At 39.6% G+C, this 21,319-nt stretch overlaps 2 protein-coding genes across 2 annotated transcripts in view; one reads left to right on the forward strand and one right to left on the reverse strand.

The window, feature by feature from the left end:
• Positions 1-1,142: 1,142 nt before the first annotated feature.
• LOC137290224 (meiotic recombination protein SPO11-like) lies at positions 1,143-12,352 on the reverse strand. Its single transcript, XM_067820966.1, has 13 exons — positions 12,216-12,352; positions 11,868-11,981; positions 11,235-11,323; positions 10,689-10,755; positions 8,706-8,814; positions 8,345-8,431; positions 8,087-8,123; positions 7,545-7,654; positions 5,165-5,264; positions 4,856-4,893; positions 3,136-3,212; positions 1,980-2,091; positions 1,143-1,262 (listed from the first exon to the last, which is right to left on the reverse strand). The coding sequence occupies exons 1-13, from the start codon at positions 12,350-12,352 to the stop codon at positions 1,143-1,145; spliced, it is 1,197 nt and encodes a 398-aa protein (XP_067677067.1).
• Positions 12,353-12,661: 309 nt separating this feature from the next.
• Positions 12,662-21,319, forward strand: part of LOC137291523 (ADP-ribosylation factor-related protein 1-like) — a 48,416-nt gene continuing 39,758 nt past the window's right edge. The window contains exons 1-5 of the mRNA XM_067822887.1: positions 12,662-12,714; positions 13,454-13,576; positions 15,923-16,010; positions 16,491-16,573; positions 16,988-17,069. Coding sequence (XP_067678988.1) covers positions 13,484-13,576; positions 15,923-16,010; positions 16,491-16,573; positions 16,988-17,069 — 346 coding nt within the window. The 5' untranslated portion in view covers positions 12,662-12,714; positions 13,454-13,483. The remainder of the gene's footprint in view (positions 12,715-13,453; positions 13,577-15,922; positions 16,011-16,490; positions 16,574-16,987; positions 17,070-21,319) is intronic.

Raw genomic sequence — 21,319 nt, forward strand, 5'->3', positions numbered from 1 at the left:
CTGCTGTATGATAAATATGCTGAGCCTGACGGGTGCAACGCCTCTTGTTGTCGACATGAATTATGACACCCCGTTAACTCGTAAAATGAAAGGGTTTTTGTTTTGTTTTTTCATTTTGAAAGAGAAAACCTATTCATAATCCAGAATGGTCTTGATGGGGGGTCTTTCAGGTACATCAATCTTTTCATATGCGTGTCAGATATATTTATTTTATACCGACCACTGCAAGAACGATCATCGTCACGGAATCAAGAGGTTGTTGTATCGAGACTCTTCATCCCAGGAATGACTGGCGCACGCTTAATAAAAGGGAAGTAACTCTACAAAAATAATTTGACACGGTAGTTGAAGCCATGGCTCCACCAACTGTCCACATTAGCCAATTGAGGTTGATTTTGATGCATTTACATTATATGATTCTCAGCAGATTGCGACACTATACGATAAACTAGCGATTTCACGCCGACATTCAATAAACGTTGTTTTTACTGTGCCACAGTGTTTGTGGTGTGAGCCCCGTTCCACGAGTACCCGTGTATTAGCGGGCCCAGGCTTACCCTCTTATACAGTGTTCAAGTATATATTCCCATGGAAAGGCTACACGAGTCAAGTACCCTACTCCAAATCTGCCCTATCTTATCTGTCGTTATGTGCTTGTAACAGATCATTTAATATTATCATGCATCAAGTGGGATAAGTGGACTTGTGCTTAGTTCATTGTAGAGACTGCTAGGAGTGCGATCTGGCATTAAACACCGATCAATAACCGAGTTACAGTCGAGAACTCACAATAGCATTCTCAATACGTTCGTTAAAAGTGCGTTTCCTTGATTCAAAGTCCAAATGTTACTTAATGACCGCAGTGGAAAAGACGAATATTGTGCACTGCGACTTAAAACAACTTTCACTCAACAAAGAACCCACCGAAACTATATTTAACCATGAAAAGAGAAGGAAATAGCATTTAATAATTAGTTCGATGTCTCAGATCAAAGACCAGCCATACGGCATTAAACATGAAGTCACCAATCACATGTGAGATACACGTGGATTGTTGAAGTCTACAACAAACACAGAGTCAGCTGTGTAGTGAATTAGAACCAGTCCTCACACTTGAGTTTAGACATCACACATAAACTGTGTTAGAGCCAAGCACCACACTTGAGTTTCGATGTAAGGTAGACATCACAGAGATATACAAGAGACAGCGAGTCCAGGCACTGGATTTCAGCCTTGTAACCCAGCTGCAGCAGGCGTTGAACCTAGAGGGAAGAACGACGCTACAAAATATGACAATTGCTACCACTTTAGACGACGACGACGACGACGACGATGATTAGCAATATTCCAGTAACACGGACGGGGGACGCCTTTAACTGTCTTCACATACTGTATCAATGTGGGTCCTTCAGGGTGACACAGAAAGAGAGAGAGAGAGAGAGGGAGAGAATGAGAGAGAGAGAGAGGTGGCTATGATGATCACGATGACTGTTGCAGTATGAACGTGACTTTATTACTTCAGAGGAATTCGATACCCATTGTAAAATGACAGAGCTGTAAAACTGTACAGAATGTCACTGCCAGTTTGAGAAGAGGTTTGTCATTTGCTTGTCATAAATGCGTTAAGAGCTCTGCTATAAAACCTGGCATGAGCTACCCGTAAAGAGGAGTGCTTGTTCAGTGATACGTCCTCAAATATACTTTTCATTTAAAGCAACACAATGGGCTATAATTAGATCTAATCAGTCTTATAACATGCATCATGACACATTCTGGGTGTCCTTCAGGAACTACCTCATAGCCACCTGGAAATAACAACCAATTATGTGGTAACAATTAACGCACGAACATTTGGCCAACACAAAATGTACCACGCCAAGGACTTAACAGCGGAGAGACGTATATTTTACGAGCGTTTCAACTGGCAACTTCATCTGAGTAAAAGTGTTAGAACTAAAACCAAGTTAAGATATACGTACCTGTGCGCCGATGGGTGGATTTGCCAGCACATATGGTCGTCCGAGCAGCTCCGATGCTTTGTCCATGTCCTTCTTGGTGAACGGTATAAACACCGATTCGTGGATATTGAGCCTGGTTAACGTGGGCACAATTATGTGTTTTTACAAACACTGGTGTATGGTTTATCATCATCTATGCTACACATCAAAAGTTTACACTCACGAGCAGCCACTTACGCAATTTGGTAACTTTGGAAAGACTATTGCCATGAGCTGGAAAAAAGTGAAAATTTTCAATTTCTTGACAAAACGTTACACCAGTTGTTACCATGCACCATATTTGCACGTTCTTAGCAAATCGTTGAACAATCCTCTTGCAGTTCATCTGCATAACGTTTGAAGTTTGTTTCCCGAAGTTAGCGGCGAAATTCATTTCCGATGTAACATTTTGCTGGGTAGTATGTGTAATGAAACCAGTGAGAAGACGTCAAATCCTCATGAATTTATGTCATAAATCTGTGTATGTCAAATATGAAAAAACACATCGAACGGTTCTTGAGATATCTCGCTGACATGGGAAAAACGTTAACATCCCTGTGTGACCTTTTAACGAAGGGTCAAGGTCACCACACCTGACCAGCACCTTTCTCATACTGTGATGAACCTAGGTACCAAATATGCAAAAATACAGGCAGCCGTTCTTTGCAAATTCTATTTCGCACGTACGAACGGACGGACGAAGTCTAATACATAATACCTCGCTACTGAACAGTAAAAACGCCAACGAAAAACTATGAAACGGCAACAATTTTACATAAGCGAACTTTGATCTCTAATGCGCATGCGCATTGCGCGCTTTTGTCAAAATTTCCACGCAACCGTGCGTCGCCTAGAGGAGAAACTGTTTTGAATATATCGAAATAATTACTGTCAATCATCTGCTTTTTCCCTTACCATGTAACCCAGGAGAGTTTGCTGACAAACCTAGATACATTATCAAAGGAAATATTCACACTGTAAAGAGCGACACACATTCCCCTGAGTATTTTGTCCACAGCAAACCCTAGTCTGATAGCAAGTTTGTCTTCTAATGCAAGCTTTATCTCGTCAGTGTATGGTTGGAATAACGCCGATTTGACGTAAAGCCCAACTCAAGCCAAAACCAAATGCTCCATACCCGCCTAGATCCGTTGGTAGAATCCCAAGCCACTTGATGTTTGGCACAACCAGGAACCTGTTTTCTGCTGCTTGTGCCTGCAAGTACATCATGGGCTTTACTTCTATATTTTTGTGCAAGTACATCATATGCTATACTTCTATATTATTGTACCTGCAAGTACATCATGGTTCTACTTCTGTATTCTTGTGCAAGTACATCATGGCTATACCTCTGTATTGTTGTGCAAGTACGTCATGGTCTATACGTCTATATTGTTGTGCAAGTACATCATGGCTATACTTCTGTATTCTTGTGCAAGTACATCATGGGCTTTACTTCTATATTTTTGTGCAAGTACATCATATGCTATACTTCTATATTATTGTACCTGCAAGTACATCATGGTTCTACTTCTGTATTCTTGTGCAAGTACATCATGGCTATACCTCTGTATTGTTGTGCAAGTACGTCATGGTCTATACGTCTATATTGTTGTGCAAGTACATCATGGCTATACTTCTGTATTCTTGTGCAAGTACATCATGGGCTTTACTTCTATATTTTTGTGCAAGTACATCATATGCTATACTTCTATATTATTGTACCTGCAAGTACATCATGGTTCTACTTCTGTATTCTTGTGCAAGTACATCATGGCTATACTTCTGTATTGTTGTGCAAGTACATCATGGCTATACTTCTGTATTCTCGTGCAAGTACATCATGGCTATACTTCTGTATTGTTGTGCAAGTACATCATGGCTATACTTCTATATTGTTGTGTAAGTACATCATGTGTTATACGTCTATATTATTGTGCAAGTACATCATGTGCTATATTACTGTATTGTTGTGCAAATGCATCATGGCTATACTTCTGTATTGTTGTGCAAATGCATCATGGCTATACCTCTGCATTGTTGTGCAAGTGCATCATGGCTATACTTCTGTATTGTTGTGCAAGGACATGATGGGCTATACTTCTATATTGATGTGCAAGTGCATCATGGCTATACTTCTGTATTGTTGTGCAAGTACATCATGGCTATACTTCTATATTGATGTGCAAGCACATCATGTGCTTTACTTCAAGTAAAGTGGCGCTGCTTCTATATCGTTGTGCAATTAAAGTATAGGAATGACAAATCTTTATGGATGATCAAATTCTTTTTGTATGATAGCGAGGTTTGGGTATACAAACTTATACAATCTTCAAGCATTCAAGCTTTCACACTATTTTTGTTGGGTTATATTTAGGTGGTCCTGCACCCTGTAAATAGCGTTAATGCCACTACAGACGGCCTATAGATAATCAAGTCTGGAGCAGACAAACCAGTGGTGGATATTTTGAGCGCAATTCACGCAGTCGGGGTACGATGAGAGATGACCATCACATGACATGCATCAGGGCGGGAGAGATTTCTACACCACATGACGCTAACATCGTGACACTTTGGAACCCCCTCTAGACTGGTTTTACAGTGTAACATATGTTATATGTAGGACTACACGTGACAGTCGCAATGACTGAACGTCTTAGGCGGTTGACTCTGTGTGATTAGGTGCCTGGCTCTGAGGGTGTGGGACTCAACCCAACAAAAGTACTAGAATCTGTGCTTCACAAAGAGAGTGTAATCACAAATATAACATGTGTTACTACTGACCGCTTTCTAAATTGCATTGTGTAATCACAATTCCTGTGCGCTGTGGGGTTTTAGTTCAAGTACCGTTAACTTACCTTTGATCCGAATTTGTAGACACACATGATCTCTATACCTGAAATGTGAAGGGAAGAGCACAGCTGCCACATGTCATACGATACATAAAGAGAAGGCTAAGAGACATGTTGGCAATCACAGGAAATTGATACATCAATTAATTAGCTTCTTCCCATTCAATCATAATGCATGTGATTTTGTCTAATATTTTACGTGTGGATGTTTTTACTACGGAACATTGGGAAACATCAAATCGTCGCTAAACTGTTGCATATTATTTAAATAGACAGATATATTGCCATGTGATCATCTGTTATTACAGGTTATACCGTGAGGGTCTGCATCCACCAGAATGAACATGGGGAGCTGGAACCTGTCCCACAGAGACCTCAGCAGAAGCCTGGTACCCAAGTCCGGGAAGCCTTTCCCCTGAATCACATATAATAACGTACCAAAGTTAATAAAAATCAAGACGCACCAAACTGTACTACTCTATATTTGGGAAATTGAACCACGATCTTTTGGGTAAAAACTGAACACTTTTGCTTCCGACTTTGTCCTGGTAGTAACATTTAAAGATCAAGTCATTCTGGACGAACTCGGGTCATTCTGGATGTCAAGATCAGTATTTTACTTCACTCGAAAAGTTACTCGCCCAAACGCAACCGGGAGGTTGGGTATATACTATGCTCTTAAAAAGGGTAAGGGGGCCTTAACTTGGAAGTCTGGTAGAAATAAAACCCATTGAGGAATGTTACAATGACATTCATCTTGTGTATGCTGCATCATTTCTCGTTATCACCACATGCAAACACAACGTATGGGAAGCACGTGCACAACGCGGGAGCCTCCTACACGTGCATGGGGTGTCATTATGAATTTTGACGTTTTACAGGCATGTCGATAAATCACTGAAGACCATTTTTCCGATAGTTTTCTTGCATCTGTGCATGGTCAGGGTTGTCAGGGTCAAATCACACACTACTGACTGAATATTGTAAACCTCAAATTTTCATGTCATATTCCAGTCACCTAACAAGGGGGATAACTGAATGAAATCAATGTGGTGATGTATTCTCAAAACATCCCCGTATATCTTCCCGTTTTGACAATCGTAAACCGAAAGCACAGATTTTTTTCAAGAGTATAGTATTGGGACACGGGGGTGGTAGTAGTAGACAGTACACGTGGTGCCGGGTAGATGGAGTGACCTGGAACGCATGAGTTTAATATGTTCACAGATAAGCTTTAATATCTTCATAGATAGAATTACTAATGTTTAAATATCTATGTGGACAAGCTTTGTGGATAAAAAAAAGAAATAAATGCCATGGGATTGATGTATAGAAGTTAACTTTACGATCCACTTGCTACTTTCATTCATACACACTTGTGAAATGTGGGTATCACCTTTTCTGTGCAAACGCTACGATAAGAATGTTAAACACAGCTTCCTTCTAATGCACGCATAGCATAGTATATGGATACAGATAGGTGGCTCCAGGAACCGCGGAAACAGTTTCTTCCGTTCCCCTCTATTCTATCTTCCAGATTAACAGGGGTAACACTAAGTGGTTCAACCCTATATGTTGTTCTTAATTTTTTGTGCTTTTAGGTATTTTTGTGAGTCCTTTAGTAACTGTTGTATTGTTTTGTAAATAATTCTGGTACATATCAATTTATAAACATTATTTGGGATGGGGGAACCGGAACCGCATGGACTGACGATACCAAGAGTTTGCAGTCGGATGGTCGAGCGGTGGTCAGTGGAATATACTGATGCCACGAGGCTGAACAACCATACAAACTAACATGACCGTGGTTGTCAGTTAGATGAAATAACTGAGCACATGTTCTAACCTGTGTCTTTGAAAATCAGAAGTATTTCAAACAAGATAACCATGCTTACGTTATTTCCAGTAGCAATAGGCAAAACAGAAGTGTTCATTTTGTTATTTTGGTTTAGAAATAACCACTCTCATATACTACGTCGAATACCACTTTTTGCTGTACATCCCGTTTTCTTCACTAAACAACTGTTATTAATTTACAAATTTATAAGCTTATAAAATAGATTAATATATTAGGTAACAATAACCAAATAGTTAAAATTGTGTCAACTTTATCTCTGTGTTAATGTATCAAAGCAGGTATGAGTACACAATAACAACTATTGACCCTCAATAACTATAGAATAATTTAATTCTATATTATATTCATCAATATCCCACAACGCCAGATTTATAAAACACGCAAATTTCAGGTAGTGGTATTTCATATAACATAGCAAATGTAATGTTTAACTCGAAGTCAAATAGTTCGTCTGAGGTCACATTCCATGAACATCGTGGAAGCCCGTATGTCAAACCGAACTTTGTGGGTGTGAAAGCTCATTGACTCTCTATTGACAACCTTTATTCATGCACAACAAATCTGTCGACTATGTACTTTGTAATATTTGTTCACGATTTTCAAAGATCATGTACTCTGCAATAACCGAAGTAAATGCGAACAATATTCTTACGAGCATTGTGATTGTTCTGCCGTGTTTCCGTACATCCAATTCATCGACAGGGAAACCCGTAGTGTGATTCAGTCCCTGACACCTTATACTTCCACCCAGCTCACCTATACTGTCACCAACTGAGGTCTTCTTAACTAGATACATCCATGACATGTCATATACCCTGAGGACATGTTTGTACTCACGGTCACCATGATGCACGGCCGGAACTTGTGACAAAACTGGTCCCCTATCAGTCTCTGGAACGTTGCATCCTTTTCCACAATGAGGACGAACCTAGCATTCGTTGTCATGTCTCCAGGGTCAAGGTTCAAACATAGGTAGTCTTGCACTCAAGGATGATGGAGTTTTAAGCAGCTTTAAGCAATACTCCAGAAATATCACAGAAATGTGTTTCACACATTGTACCCATGTGGGAAATCGAACCTTGGGAAAAGAGAAAGCTTTAACCACTCAGCTACCCCACTGCACCTTGTACTCAAGGGGTTCATTGTACTCAAGGGGTTCAAAAACAGAACATGCCTCAACGTAACATTGGTTCTATGTCTAACGTCAACAATACACTGTTGAAGAACTTTAGCGTATCATTGTAACCGTTCCTCTTTCACACACAGCATATAAATGAACAGATAATGATAATGTTCAAAGTATTGGTTACTTTTTGCAGTCTTGCCAGTGATGAGATGACGTAAAATATACGTCCCCCATGCTGCAGCATAAAGGATACTCTGCATGTCCTTCATATGAGCGGGAACTGGGACTCCCTGTAAGCAGTGGAAAGCCATACATGTACCATAATGTAATGTTCTCATTTCTTCCAAACACACTTTCAGTTTTCCTTAACACACTGTTCTTAACATTCAGAAATCGTTTTAGCCTACTTCCACACATTAAAGGCAACAGTGATCATCACTGTGTGACATCTGTGGTCAGTGTGTGACTACAACAGGGGAAATGTCAGCTGTTTGCCGACAGGAGTACTTACTGTCTGAGAGACGCTACAGTCAGTGAAGTGTCCCTGGTCGCTGTAGAACTGCAGGTCACCCGTAACGCTGCCTTTGCATGTAGCCAGCTTACAACATACACAAAACTTGCATCAATAAGAAAGCTCGGTAATTTTCATAACTGAAAGGCAAAATGTCATATAAAACAGTTCTTGGGTTTTTTAAAGCGCACATAATACCCGCGGTCTAGCGCTGCACATCCAGACCCTTCTCCATATTCTACAACAGCTTGCAAGGAAAAAGCTACATCTAAATATTAACATTAGCATATATCCCATATTAATATAAATATTCCAACCCTTTTAGCAGGTTACGTTTACAGAATCACAAAGGCTTACTAACCACATGAAGGTCCCATCTTGGTGTTTCTAGCAGACAGGCCACGTTGTCAACCAGATTGTCCAAAGTTGTCTGCGACCCCAGCAACTCCGGAAATTGATAGTAAAGATCGCTAGGGAAGGATAACAATATATGGATGAACAAGTTCTTTGTTACATTGACAGCGATTGTGTTGGATCTATCCTTCCTCACCAGCTTCTAAAGTTGTCCAGTTACACCGTGTAACATTGCCCATGATGGAGGCGTTACTGTAGTTTTGAAACTTCCCTGGAATGTGGGAGGTCCTTGTAGGACATTCAAAATCTGGTGTCCCTCTGTGATGTAGCGCAATAGGCACAGAAAATCACAGATGCAATCGCTTTTTGCTCAACAAAATCTTCATTTAACTGTTTTAAGCTGTCCTGCTATGTACGTTAAATAAATACCTTCAAAGGCTTCAAATTAGTCTGTTAGTCCCTGAACCTCTCTATTTTCCCTATTGTCCAGCCTTCAATGCTAAAGCCTTACATGAAGAAAGTCTAGATTTCCCCAGGTTCTAAATATCTGATCTCCCTGGGTCTCCTTTAAATGGGTTTGTTTGTTACTATCAAAATTATATATATTCATAGACTAAGCATTACTCTAGCTTCAAATCTTCCTGTATTGAAAGTTCAATGTTTAAAGGTCACATGCAACGAGAAACACAACTTTGCAGATTCTTTGCAGAGCGCTGTGCTGTGCTGCGCTGCGCCCATGGCGAATAAGCAGTGGTTATGTGGTTAGGTTGGCGCGGCTTGAACCGGAAAGGCGACTTCTTGATAAAAGCACAGCAAGCGATGCGTGCAAGGATTCTCGCTATTGTCCAAGTTGGAGAACAAGATATGTTTCTCGTGCTTACAAGCATCTTGGCTCAGGAGTAATAAAAATACACTGGTTCCCATACCTGAAAATTTGCAAACGAAGTTTTCAAGAAAGTGCAGCATTATAAATACTAATTTCATTGCTAAACATTGCACAGCTAGAAATTTAAAACCGTTTGATACATGTCTATGGGAGTGTAGAAACAATGTTGATGTGACAAGCTGTCTCTGTCAAAGACAAAACTGTCTGTTCTATTGATACCTGCGTGTCTGCCTACCCGCTTGTTAATATGCCATACACAACTGCAGTCCTTGACCACATGCTATTTGAACTTAACACCCATCAAGCTATACACCATACACAAATACACTGATTTATGACTCATGCACATGGGGTCTGTCTCTGTCACCTTATGTAATTGCACAGACTGGCAGGTGTGATATTTGTACACGCGACATGTTATTATGTCTGTAAGTTGCAAGCAAACTGCATCCATTTTTTTTTTTATGAATAACAGTTTCTAGCCATGCAGTAGTTCACCATCTCAGTATTTGTTGATTGGATTGACGGTAAATGCAGAAAGTTTGAATTTACAAAACCCAACATCTCTACACACATTATTTATGGGTAACAACGTCTTCTCTCGTATATGATGCGACATTTCGGTATGGATTCCTATACCGTTATCACTTTTGCTTGACAATGGTATATGAAACCATACCAAAATGTCGCATCACACACAATAAAAGATGTTGTTATCCATAAAGAATCTTAGTTTCGTATTACTCGCCACACCATGCCAATGGAACAGATCATCTCTACATACACACAATGAGCGCCCTGCATATGGGAAAATGAATCAGCCAATGTAAAGTCTTCGTTACACTTGAGTGCATACCCACCCGCTCTGACGGGTTCGGTTGCCGGGGTGCTTCCTTTCGAGGGATGTAAATCCAAGTACCAAATATTGCACTTTTGAGTCGCGATTGCACGTTTGTAGCTTTGTTTATTTGGTGTTTTTTCACAACCAGTAATGTATATTTTATGTCGTCAAAAAGTGATAATTGTGTTTTCATTATGTTTGGAGTTTCTTTGGTTGCATGTAACCTTTAATCTTCTGGTTAAAAACGTTATTAGTACACTTACCGTTTGGTACAATATTTATTTTGCTGAATGAGATTATAGATGATGGCCAGTATTCTTGTCATTAAACCTAAAGCCACAAAAATAAGCAGCATTGTTAATCATGATAATACAATGATATACATACAAACATGTTGGTTTGCTACACGCCTGATTACACTAACTGAAACCAGGGTACTGAACATACAAACATGTTGGTTTGCTACACGCCTGATTACACTAACTGAAACCAGGGTACTGAACAAAATTATATAACCATCCATTGCATGATGAAAGCTGCCCTTTGAATCGTCCTAAAATGTGTTTTGGTGCCGATTCTGTAAATACACGTTTACTCTGCAATGTTTATTTAGGAAGACATTCTTTTGTTCGTCCTTTATGGCGAATAGAGTCGAAAAATCGCCGACTTGCGATTCAAATCTATGGCAATAATCAACCCAGTCTAGGGTGAAAGTAACCGGTCACAATTGCTTCAGCTAACAATTATTCATTGCTAAAATAATATGAACATTCCATTTACATGTGTTTTAGGGTACAATTTTAGCTTACCAAACTTCTTTACAGATTGGAGACTGTCAAATCGTACATGAGACAACTTTGGATCTTTTGCTGGTTCAATACCGATGTCGTTTTCAAACCTGCACACAAATAACATATTAAACGGAATCTAAATTACAGTTTTGTCATTTTCATTTCACTTTAAAGAACAACTTTAAAACCTAAAGTGCTAAAGGGTCATAAGTGACATTAGTAATATTAATTAACAGATATGTTACAATCAGTGTTTGCAGAGTAGGAGATGTGATCTTATTTTATATTCTTCAAAATGGTTCGGGATACTCTGAAATAGCTTACCATTTACAAAATTGTAATACAAAGTAGCTTATCCGATTTAAAAGTGTAATGATAATGATCCTGAATGGTGGTACTTGTAAGGTGGGGAATATTATGAATGTGAATGGTTTGGGTTCAGGAGTAATAACACAGTGATTTGTCAAACGATCATTCCGTCAATATCGCATAGTGTGAGAGTCTGCACGACTCCTCTTGCAGACCCTGGCAAAGTTGGCTGTAAAACATACGTTTGGTTAAGAGTAAAACAACACGTAGATCTGCTTGCGACTAAGTCCACATTGTTTCCATGAGACAATATGCGAGGATACTCTTCGCGACACGTTTCACCTGACACTATCCCAAGACGATTTGTTTGGATAGCTGAAGACTGGTCCATCACCGTCCGATATAGACTGGGTCATTTTAAGGATAATGTTTTCTATCTTCTTAAGAATGCCATGCCTGTGGGTAGAAATGAGATTTTGGTTGTTTCCATTGCCTTTAAATGTGTAATAATATGATCGTAAAAGCAACCCCAACTTTATTAAACTTAAAACATTCCTTCAAAAATCATTGCTTAAGAAGAATGCTTCAAAAGAACTTGAAGTTTGGGGTGGAGTTTGTTATTAGTGTGCAGCTACTGAGCTAGCCTACTGATTTCAATGTAGCGGCCGTCCTTTCTCAACAAGTGCACACCTTTGACTGACGAACAAACCCGATTGTTCACACTGAGCATTCTTAAGGGTTTCTCTTCTTTTCGCTTGTTGCCACTCTGAAGACAAATGGCGACTTAGAAAGTCCACAGCATGCCAAAATTCTGCACAATTATTCATCGTCTGCTATTTTCTGCACAAAGTAATCTTCCCAATGAGAGTAGCCTCCCTTCTTTTGCACGTTCCACACACCAGCCTGTAACGTTTTCAATAAGCCTAAAAGAGTTTCATTACATGGTTTATTATCTTTAAAATCAAGCAGTGAGAACATAAATATACACTAGACAATATCTTTGTCGCTTTATATTGTGTATGTCACTGTATATCGTTAAATGCCAGTGAGAGTCAGTTCTTTCATGTTTAGAACTGATATCAATGATGTGGGGAGTCCAACAAGTCAGCGCGCAAGTTACTTCCCTTGAATAGATTGTCTGCCCATTGCTCACGCTGGAATGGAAACATCCGGTCTTCAGTAGAAAAGCGTGCGTGTTTCATTTGTGTTTTTCATTTCTTTGATGTAATATTTAGACTTCTTTCCAGACCTTGATTACCTTTTATCAGACATGTTTAACTGATTTCTGTTTAACGAATACAGAAACCGGCAAATTTATTTGTAGCACGTTATTGTTTATGTCAGCCTCAGCTTTCAAAATCAAGATTGACGGATACGCAATCTTATAGGTGTTTCTTTCATCTTTGAATAGAACATGTTATTGAACTCTCAGCAGAAACACACCAGGCAGTTATCGGATTATACCACGTTTGTATTAAGGTCTGATAGTGCATGTGACACAGCTGTCTCCATATCACCGGCGAAAAAATGCGTTGTTGACAACCAATTCACCTTTCAGATTCACTCTTAAAACAGAAACCACAAAATTGTAAATGGGACCAGAAATATGAATCTACTGTCAATATCACAGATAAAGACTAAGATAAGAACAATCAATGAACTTATTTTTGCCTATAAATCTATCAGTCATTTGCCATGTGTCATGCAGGGAAATACAGATACCATTTTACCTCACACAACAATCACTCACCGATAACACTAAAATGTTGGTACTATAGGTAGACTGAACAATTCATTTATTTTTATTTTTTATAGTCAAGCTCAATAATTATCAGGTCACAGCACAGTTCAGAACCTTTGTCAGCCAGTTTTCTGACGATATTAAAGGCTGCATGCATGTCATAACTGTTGCGTACCAAATGTTACAGAGCAGTCCTGATCGTCTTGCCACATCCCTGATGTACACATTGCTGTCTGGCCTGTACAAGTACTTGTTCCAGAAAGATGAATATTTTGTCCTCATCCTGGGACTGGACAATGCTGGAAAAACGGTGAGGATAATGCTTCTTTTTTCATTCATTATTTTATTTGATATTTTCCCGAAATGTTCTTATACAAAATAGTTACAGGTAACATCCTCACAATAGGACTTATTCACAAGTGAGAAGGGTATCTTTATCACCAGGAAACACTTTTCCTACCAATAAGGGTACGAGTTATTCTCAGCTTGCACAAGTTCATGCTTCCTGACTAGCTCATGGCAATTATTTTCATTGTTTAGGAAGCAGACCCTTACAGCTCCTTGTCACAGACCACTGACATGATATTGCTAGAACAAAAGTGGCTCCCTCATTGTCACAAATAATTCAATATGACATCAGGGTTTTGCTTGATGCACAAATGTATGTCCTCTATGGTCAAATGTTGAGAATGGATACAGAAAAAACAAAAATACTGCATCCAGAGCACATCAAGAGAATTACTGGTTATTTCAGCTGTCAGTCTTGAGTATCGTCCTCATGATCACTGATTCATTCCAAGCTCCTAACATACAGTCTGTTTGAGTCAGAAACGGACTGATGAATTAGTGGATGAGATAGTGGCTGTTCCGTTTCTGCGGTTTCACCCAACCGCGACAGCTAACAACTTTTGCATTTTCAATGATGATAGTTTCGTAAACAACATTTTTGGTGGAGTCCAGAAAATGTTCAAATATAAGAAAACTGTTGGGTATCAGTATATGATAAACATTTGTACTATTTATATTGATGTGGTAATTTTGTACAATGATAACATCTGCAAATTGTCAGTCGTTTCTGACTAAAGTGGACTGTACATTACACCAGACCATTTCAATACTTTACAGGGTCCACATATTCCTGTGAACTTTATTGATGGGAGCCAAGGTAAAAGCCTGTGACATCCATTATTGTCATTTTCACCCGACATCTTGGCAACCATTTTATTCTCAGGAATGATTCAATGGAGTTCATGTCTTAACAATGGTCAATACACATGACCAGTTGACACTGGCACATGCAACTAGATTACTGTTAAAGAAGTCTGCATGTGAGTGAATTAAAAACTCATGGTAGCCGTGTTGAAAAATATTACTTTCCTGATCATGTTTGTCTGGCCATGTCTTCAAAATTATGTGGCTGCACAGATGTGAGGAATGTTTGAACACCTGCATATCTCTGCTGACCGTCTTCATGTAACTGAGCATCCAGGCATGTGACCCTGTGACATTGCCCACAGTAAGCCCATGAGTAGCTGTATGATGAAGCTCTTAGTTGATCATTGTATAAGGACAACTGAGTAAAAGTCAGTTCTATATCCATACATGCAAACCGCTGTATGGTGTCTTTACAGTGGTGTCTTAGTGGGTTTTTATGCCCTTATTTGAAGGAACATTGACATTGAGTCACATTTTCAAGTTTGTATTTCATTGCAATAAATAAACATGATTACAGGTCATATGCAACCAAAAAATCGAACATAATTAAAACACAGTTATCACTTGTTCATGGCATATAAAATGCATAGGTGTTGTGAAACAACAAATAAACAAACTTATAAGCATATAATCGCAAATCAAAAGTGCAGTATTTCATACTTAGGTTTACTTCACTCGAAACAAAGCAGCTACAATACCGAACCCAATCAGGGCCAGTGGATGTGCACTCATGTGTAACGAGACCTTGTCATTGGCCACTTGTTCATTTGTCAATACACCTAGCTGGCTCTTTGTTTTTAGCTGATAAGCCCGATAGGTGTTAATTTCAAAATTCAAATGGTCGGTAATTGATTTTATGCATTGCATATTGTCATTAGCAGACAGGCAGGCAGACATATGGTTATGTCAACTAGACATTGAGTATTCTCTGTGACAGAGTCTGCTTATCACAGTCAACATGTTTTGTTTTTTTTCATAGAATGACCTCATACTCTGGGCAGGCATACTGTTTAATGCTCTGCGAACCTTCTCACTACACATACGTTTTGAGCACAGCATAGCTGTTGAAATCACTTTTCCTTTCCCCCAGCTCTGGGGGAAAATTAGTGAATGGTTTGAACTCTGATTTTGCAGGCTTTTTTCCTCGTCTTTATTTTTCAACTTTATAGGTTGAATGGACATGTTTGATGATTTGTTTCAGTTAGTGAATTCCGAAAGGTATTATAATCGTAGCAGACTTGTTTTACATTGCATGTTACCTTTAACTTTAAAGTGTCAGAACTGGCCACTTATGATGCTTCTCTATTGGAAGCACATTTTACAAATCTTTGAGTTACTGATTGCAAGATGTGGTATACTTTCCAAATCTCTATAATGCCAGCATCTGTGGTGAAATAATGGTGCCAGTTAGGATATATGGAGTTGTTCCCTTTGTCACCAGACATATCTGGAGCAGACGAAGACCAAGTTCAACCGCAACTATCAGGGAATGAACCTGTCCAAGATCACCAGCACTGTTGGTCTCAATAGTAAGTTATCTCTCATCTCAGCAAGTGTCAATACAGGTATATATTATGTCATGTCTTGAAGAAAAGTTTGTTTGAATTGAAGCATACTTTAAGAGTTACCTCCCTCCCAACATTGATCTGTAAGTGAAGAAGTTCAGTGAGTGAGTGAGTTTAGTTTTACACCACACTCAGCAATATTCCAGCTATATGGCGGCAGATTGTAAATAATCCAGTCTGCACAGTCTGCAGAGTTGAGAACCAATGACAATTCTTAATAAAGTGCGGGAGTCTGACCACCCAATCCCATTGGTTGCCACTTACAACAAGCATGAGTTACTGAAGGCCAAATATTCTAACTCAGACCATCACAGATAAAAGTAGTTCAGACAAATATAATGCCATAGTGACATCAGCATATACAACCTGTGCCGAAAACATGCTGAAGAACAATGCTGATTTAGAAATTCAACAGCTTGCTCTGTGTGATTGTCCTCCATCTAGTTGGGAAGATTGACTTGGGCAAAGTGCGTCTCAACTTCTGGGATCTGGGCGGCCAGGAGGAGCTCCAGTCCCTGTGGGACAAGGTGAGACCAGTAACTATGATATTTGATGATAGTCTGTAAATAATATTTGTTAAAAATATGTGCACAAGTTTAGAAGAGGTTAGTTAAGACATCAACTTGACAACTGTGTTTTTTCATGACCTGATTAATGTTGTATGATTTGATTGAGTGTGTTAAGTTTTATGCCCCAAAATTCCATCTATATGGTGTCAGTCTGTAAATAATCAAGCCTGAACCAGACACTCCATCAATGTTCAGTCATGTTTCATCACACAATCCTCATCATCAGTCTTGAATGTTACCTCTAGAATTTTAGTTTTAAACCTTTTGACAAATTTAAATGTTTGTCAAATTATATTGCTATTTTCTAAAAAGCTTGTCCTTAAATATTTTCATTTGAGAGATGAAAGTTTGTATTTGTATTTTGTCCTTCAGTACTACGCTGAGTCCCACGCAGTCATCTACATTGTGGACTCCTCAGATGCTGAGAGGATAGAGGAATCCAAGTCAGCATTTGGTAACTTGTCACTCTTCTTACTCACATTTACATCAAGTCTCACTTGAAAGACATATCTCACCATCAGATTCCTATCAATCACACTGTAATGCCCTTCTCACTATATATACCCAGTTCTACATACACACTGCACTATCAGGTCCCATATACACTGGATAACAGGTCTTACTTAATGAAATATCAAGTCACACACACACTTCTATGCACCCTGTCTGGGGGTGCCCCTCATAATGTTGTTGTTTTGTTTGTTTAGAATAGATGATCATGAACGATGCCCTGTCTGGGGGTAAATCTAATAATGTTGTTGTTTTGTTTGTTTAGAATAGATGATCATGAACGATGCCCTGTGTGGGGTACATCTAATAATGTTGTTGCTTTGTTTGTTTAGAATAGATGATCATGAACGATGCCCTGTGTGGGGTACATCTAATAATGTTGCTGCTTTGTTTGTTTAGAATAGATGATCATGAACGATGCCCTGTGTGGGGTACATCTAATAATGTTGTTGCTTTGTTTGTTTAGAATAGATGATCATGAACGATGCCCTGTGTGGGGTACATCTAATAATGTTGCTGCTTTGTTTCTTTAGAATAGATGATCATGAACGATGCCCTGTGTGGGGTACATCTAATAATGTTGCTGCTTTGTTTGTTTAGAATAAATGATCATGAACGATGCCCTGTGTGGGGTACATCTAATAATGTTGTTGCTTTGTTTGTTTAGAATAGATGATCATGAACGATGCCCTGTGTGGGGTACATCTAATAATGTTGTTGCTTTGTTTGTTTAGAATAGATGATCATGAACGATGCCCTGTGTGGGGTACATCTAATAATGTGGTTGTTTTCTAACAGTGTGGAACCTAGTAGCATTGACCAGTTTTAACCAAAACATGACTGAATGTAACAGAAATAGACAAAGGGAACTAAAACAAAAATACAAGAAAGTTATCAAAAGCAGGCAAATCGCGAGAAGATATCCAGGAGATAGAAACTTTGAAGAATAAGAAGTCTGCAGACAACAGTCCAGAAGCAGCAGAATTTCGTAATTAGTTTAACAATATATATATAGCGAGCTAGGACAGTTCTGTAACTCAGACATTGAAAATGATGAAACTCAAAACTGATGTGAATCAGATAGGGAAATAAGTTGGGAAGAAGTCCAACAAGCTATTCAAAAATTAGAGTCTAGTAAATCAGTAGGTCTAGATGGCATTCTGAATGAAATGTTCATATGTGCTAGCGATGTAATTGTTGACCAAATAACCAACCTATTCAACATAATATTCAGAAGCAGGACTTTTCCAAGATGTTGAACTCAAGGCATGATAATCCCTATCCATAAGAAAGGACCTACAGATGATGTCAGCAATTACAGAAGAGTTACACTGAACAGCTCCTTCTCCGAATTGTTCACTTCCGTCCTGACAAATGGACTGACAACCTGAACTGACAGATACCAGGCAATATCAGACATATAATCTGGGTTCAGGAAAGGTCATTCTTCTTCATCTTTTTACATGCTGTTATACAGAAATTTTAAATAAGAAAGAGAATTTATCCAAAGTCTTTGACAATATATAAGAATGGTTTACTGTATAAATAATTTAAACACAGAATACAAGACAAAAGTGTGGGCTATAATTAAATCCATGTATTGTAAGTGAAGCATGTGTAAAAGAAAACTCAACCTTTTCCGACTTTTTCAGTATCGGAGCAGAAATAAAACAAGGAGAAGTTATGTCACCCTTGCTATCCTCATTTTTCATGGAGGATTTAAAGCAGGAACTACAGAACTGTAATAATGATGGAATAATATTTAGACTGCATCAGTCTATTCCTTATTATTTTTTTTTGCAGACAATATGGTACTTTTGTCTCAGACACCAAAAGGATTACAGAACCTATTACATTCACTGCACGAGTATTGCCACATGTGGGGCATGTCTATAAATGCTGATAAGAGTAAAGTAATAAATTTTTAGAAAGGAAGGAAGCCATCCACTCCATATCAGTGGTCAGTTGGAAATGAACAATTAGAAATAGTGAAATCTTTCAACTACAAAAAAATGTATATGATATCATCTAATGGACAAATGAGTGTTTGCCAAATGTCATAGTCAAATCTGAGAAGACCAAGGATTAAAGGCCCTAAATAATTTTTACTTACCTTACTATAGGACTATAGCATATTACCTCAAGCTTTGCTTAGTAGGAGATCTGGACGGAAGTATCTGGATCTCCCCACTGCACATGCGCGCAGACTCCACGAAAACTTCACGTTTACTTCAAGCGTCGTCTTGTCATCCCTCTAGATGAGGGAATCTATCAGATGCGCCTTTGCCAGGTCAGCATGATAGCCGATCGTCGCAAGCCTACAGACTCAACCAGGGACACCCCCGGCAGAGGGATGGGGAAGCGCCCCTACTCAAGACGAAGGTGTTACCTGTCACAACTGGGACCTCCCGCCCCCAGCCGCGCCAGTTTTTCCTAGGCCGGTAGGTGGGAGACTGGGCATCTTTTGGAGGATGGAACTGGCCCATCCTCGAAGATCCTTACGTTTACAATTTGTCTACATCAGCTTTCAAGCTGTGAAAGTTTTTTTACTTGTCTAGTCACAAAGATTTTTCGAGACGTCTACAACATACCACTGCAAACTACACCTCCGATCACATGAGACGACAGTATTATCTTCCGCCAAAATTTCGGCCACGTCTACCTGGAATACAATTTGTCTACATCAGCTTCAAGCGGTGGAAGTTTTTTTTCGCGTCCTTTACTCATCTAGACACGTGCTTGCCAAACAGCATGGTTACGGACAAGCCTAAATGCTAGCAAGGGTATCACAATGAACAAGATTTCACGGTGATCAGTTATCTGCTACACCGATGACATCACGTCTACAAACTGTTTGGTCCCCAAGGGACAACGCCCTGCACAGAATGTGATGTTATTATTTCCAGTGTTGGAAGTTGCCTACATATGACTTACAGTCATTTTACGATGGAAAGGTGTCGTTTACACACTAGACTAGTAGTCAACAGCGTCTTTTGATTCTTCAGATGGCAGAGAGATCTTCTTACAGTAGACTCAACGCTGCCTATCTGGAGGGATGCAGCAATGAATGACAGTTTCTGATCGGACAGCCAGCCAGCTATAAATATACTTCCTTGGAATGTCAACACATTCATAAGGAACAGCATTGATGATCTGAAGTTGAAGAATGACTCATCTTCACGGCATACAAGCTTATCTTGAGAGAAGTCAACTCAGGCCTACAGTTGGACTTCACTATCATACTATTAACTCAGCTTGGATGACTTGAGAATCTAACTCCGCGGGATTTGATTCATCCCATCGCTGTTCCAGGTTCAGGGGGGTCGAAGTTCAAGCCGATGATTAAAGCAAGTTCTGCTCTCTCCGTTATCACTATATCAGTGATGAAATCTACTCAATCTGCTCACGTCACCTGAGGATATGACCAGACGTAGATGCCTACTACTACGTCTATGAAAGTAGTTTCTGGGTCATGGTTTCATGTCCTGACCGGTTTACAACATTGGGCATCTTGAGACCATACCTGCTATGGTAGACTCACCAGTCAATGTTTGCGCAGGACTTACATACTAGAGCCGGCCATCTAAACAATGAGGTTGCAGCAGGAGTCTGGAAGAAGGAAGATCAAGCTCTTCACATCAACCAGTTGGAGATGAAAGTGGTGATTCATGTCCATCTTTGGTCGACAACACCGAGAGACAAGCTACTGATGATCCAGATGGACAACCCAACAGTAGCCTTCTATGTAAACAAGGGTCAACAAGGCCTCGACCTCTACTACACCTGATGTAGTTGATAGTCTGAATCTCCAAATAAAAGTATCTCACATACCAGGATACTGCAACTTCATGCCAGATGCCTTATCTTGCCCTCTTCATCTATCACCAACAGAGTATATGTCGCATCGAGAGACGTTTCAACTAATCGGCTTCCAGAGTGGAGCCAGTTGCTACACCATCCCCACAGTCGGACACTGCACCCAGATCCGGCGCGGTTTCATCTATGCACCTGGACCATCTGCTAAAGATTTTGAGGGCCAAGGGGTACATCGCCCAAGCATTCAGTCACTCTAGGGTGACAAGTGTGTTTCTGGGATTTCCTGGCAAAGAACCAGCTGCCAGGTCAACCAGACAGGTTATTCACCATCCCCCCTCTGACTGCCATCATCGGACCGGTGGATCGGGAAGAGCAGTT

The sequence above is a fragment of the Haliotis asinina genome, chromosome 7 (assembly GCF_037392515.1).
Source record: "Haliotis asinina isolate JCU_RB_2024 chromosome 7, JCU_Hal_asi_v2, whole genome shotgun sequence".
Classification (NCBI taxonomy): Eukaryota; Metazoa; Mollusca; class Gastropoda; order Lepetellida; family Haliotidae; genus Haliotis; species Haliotis asinina.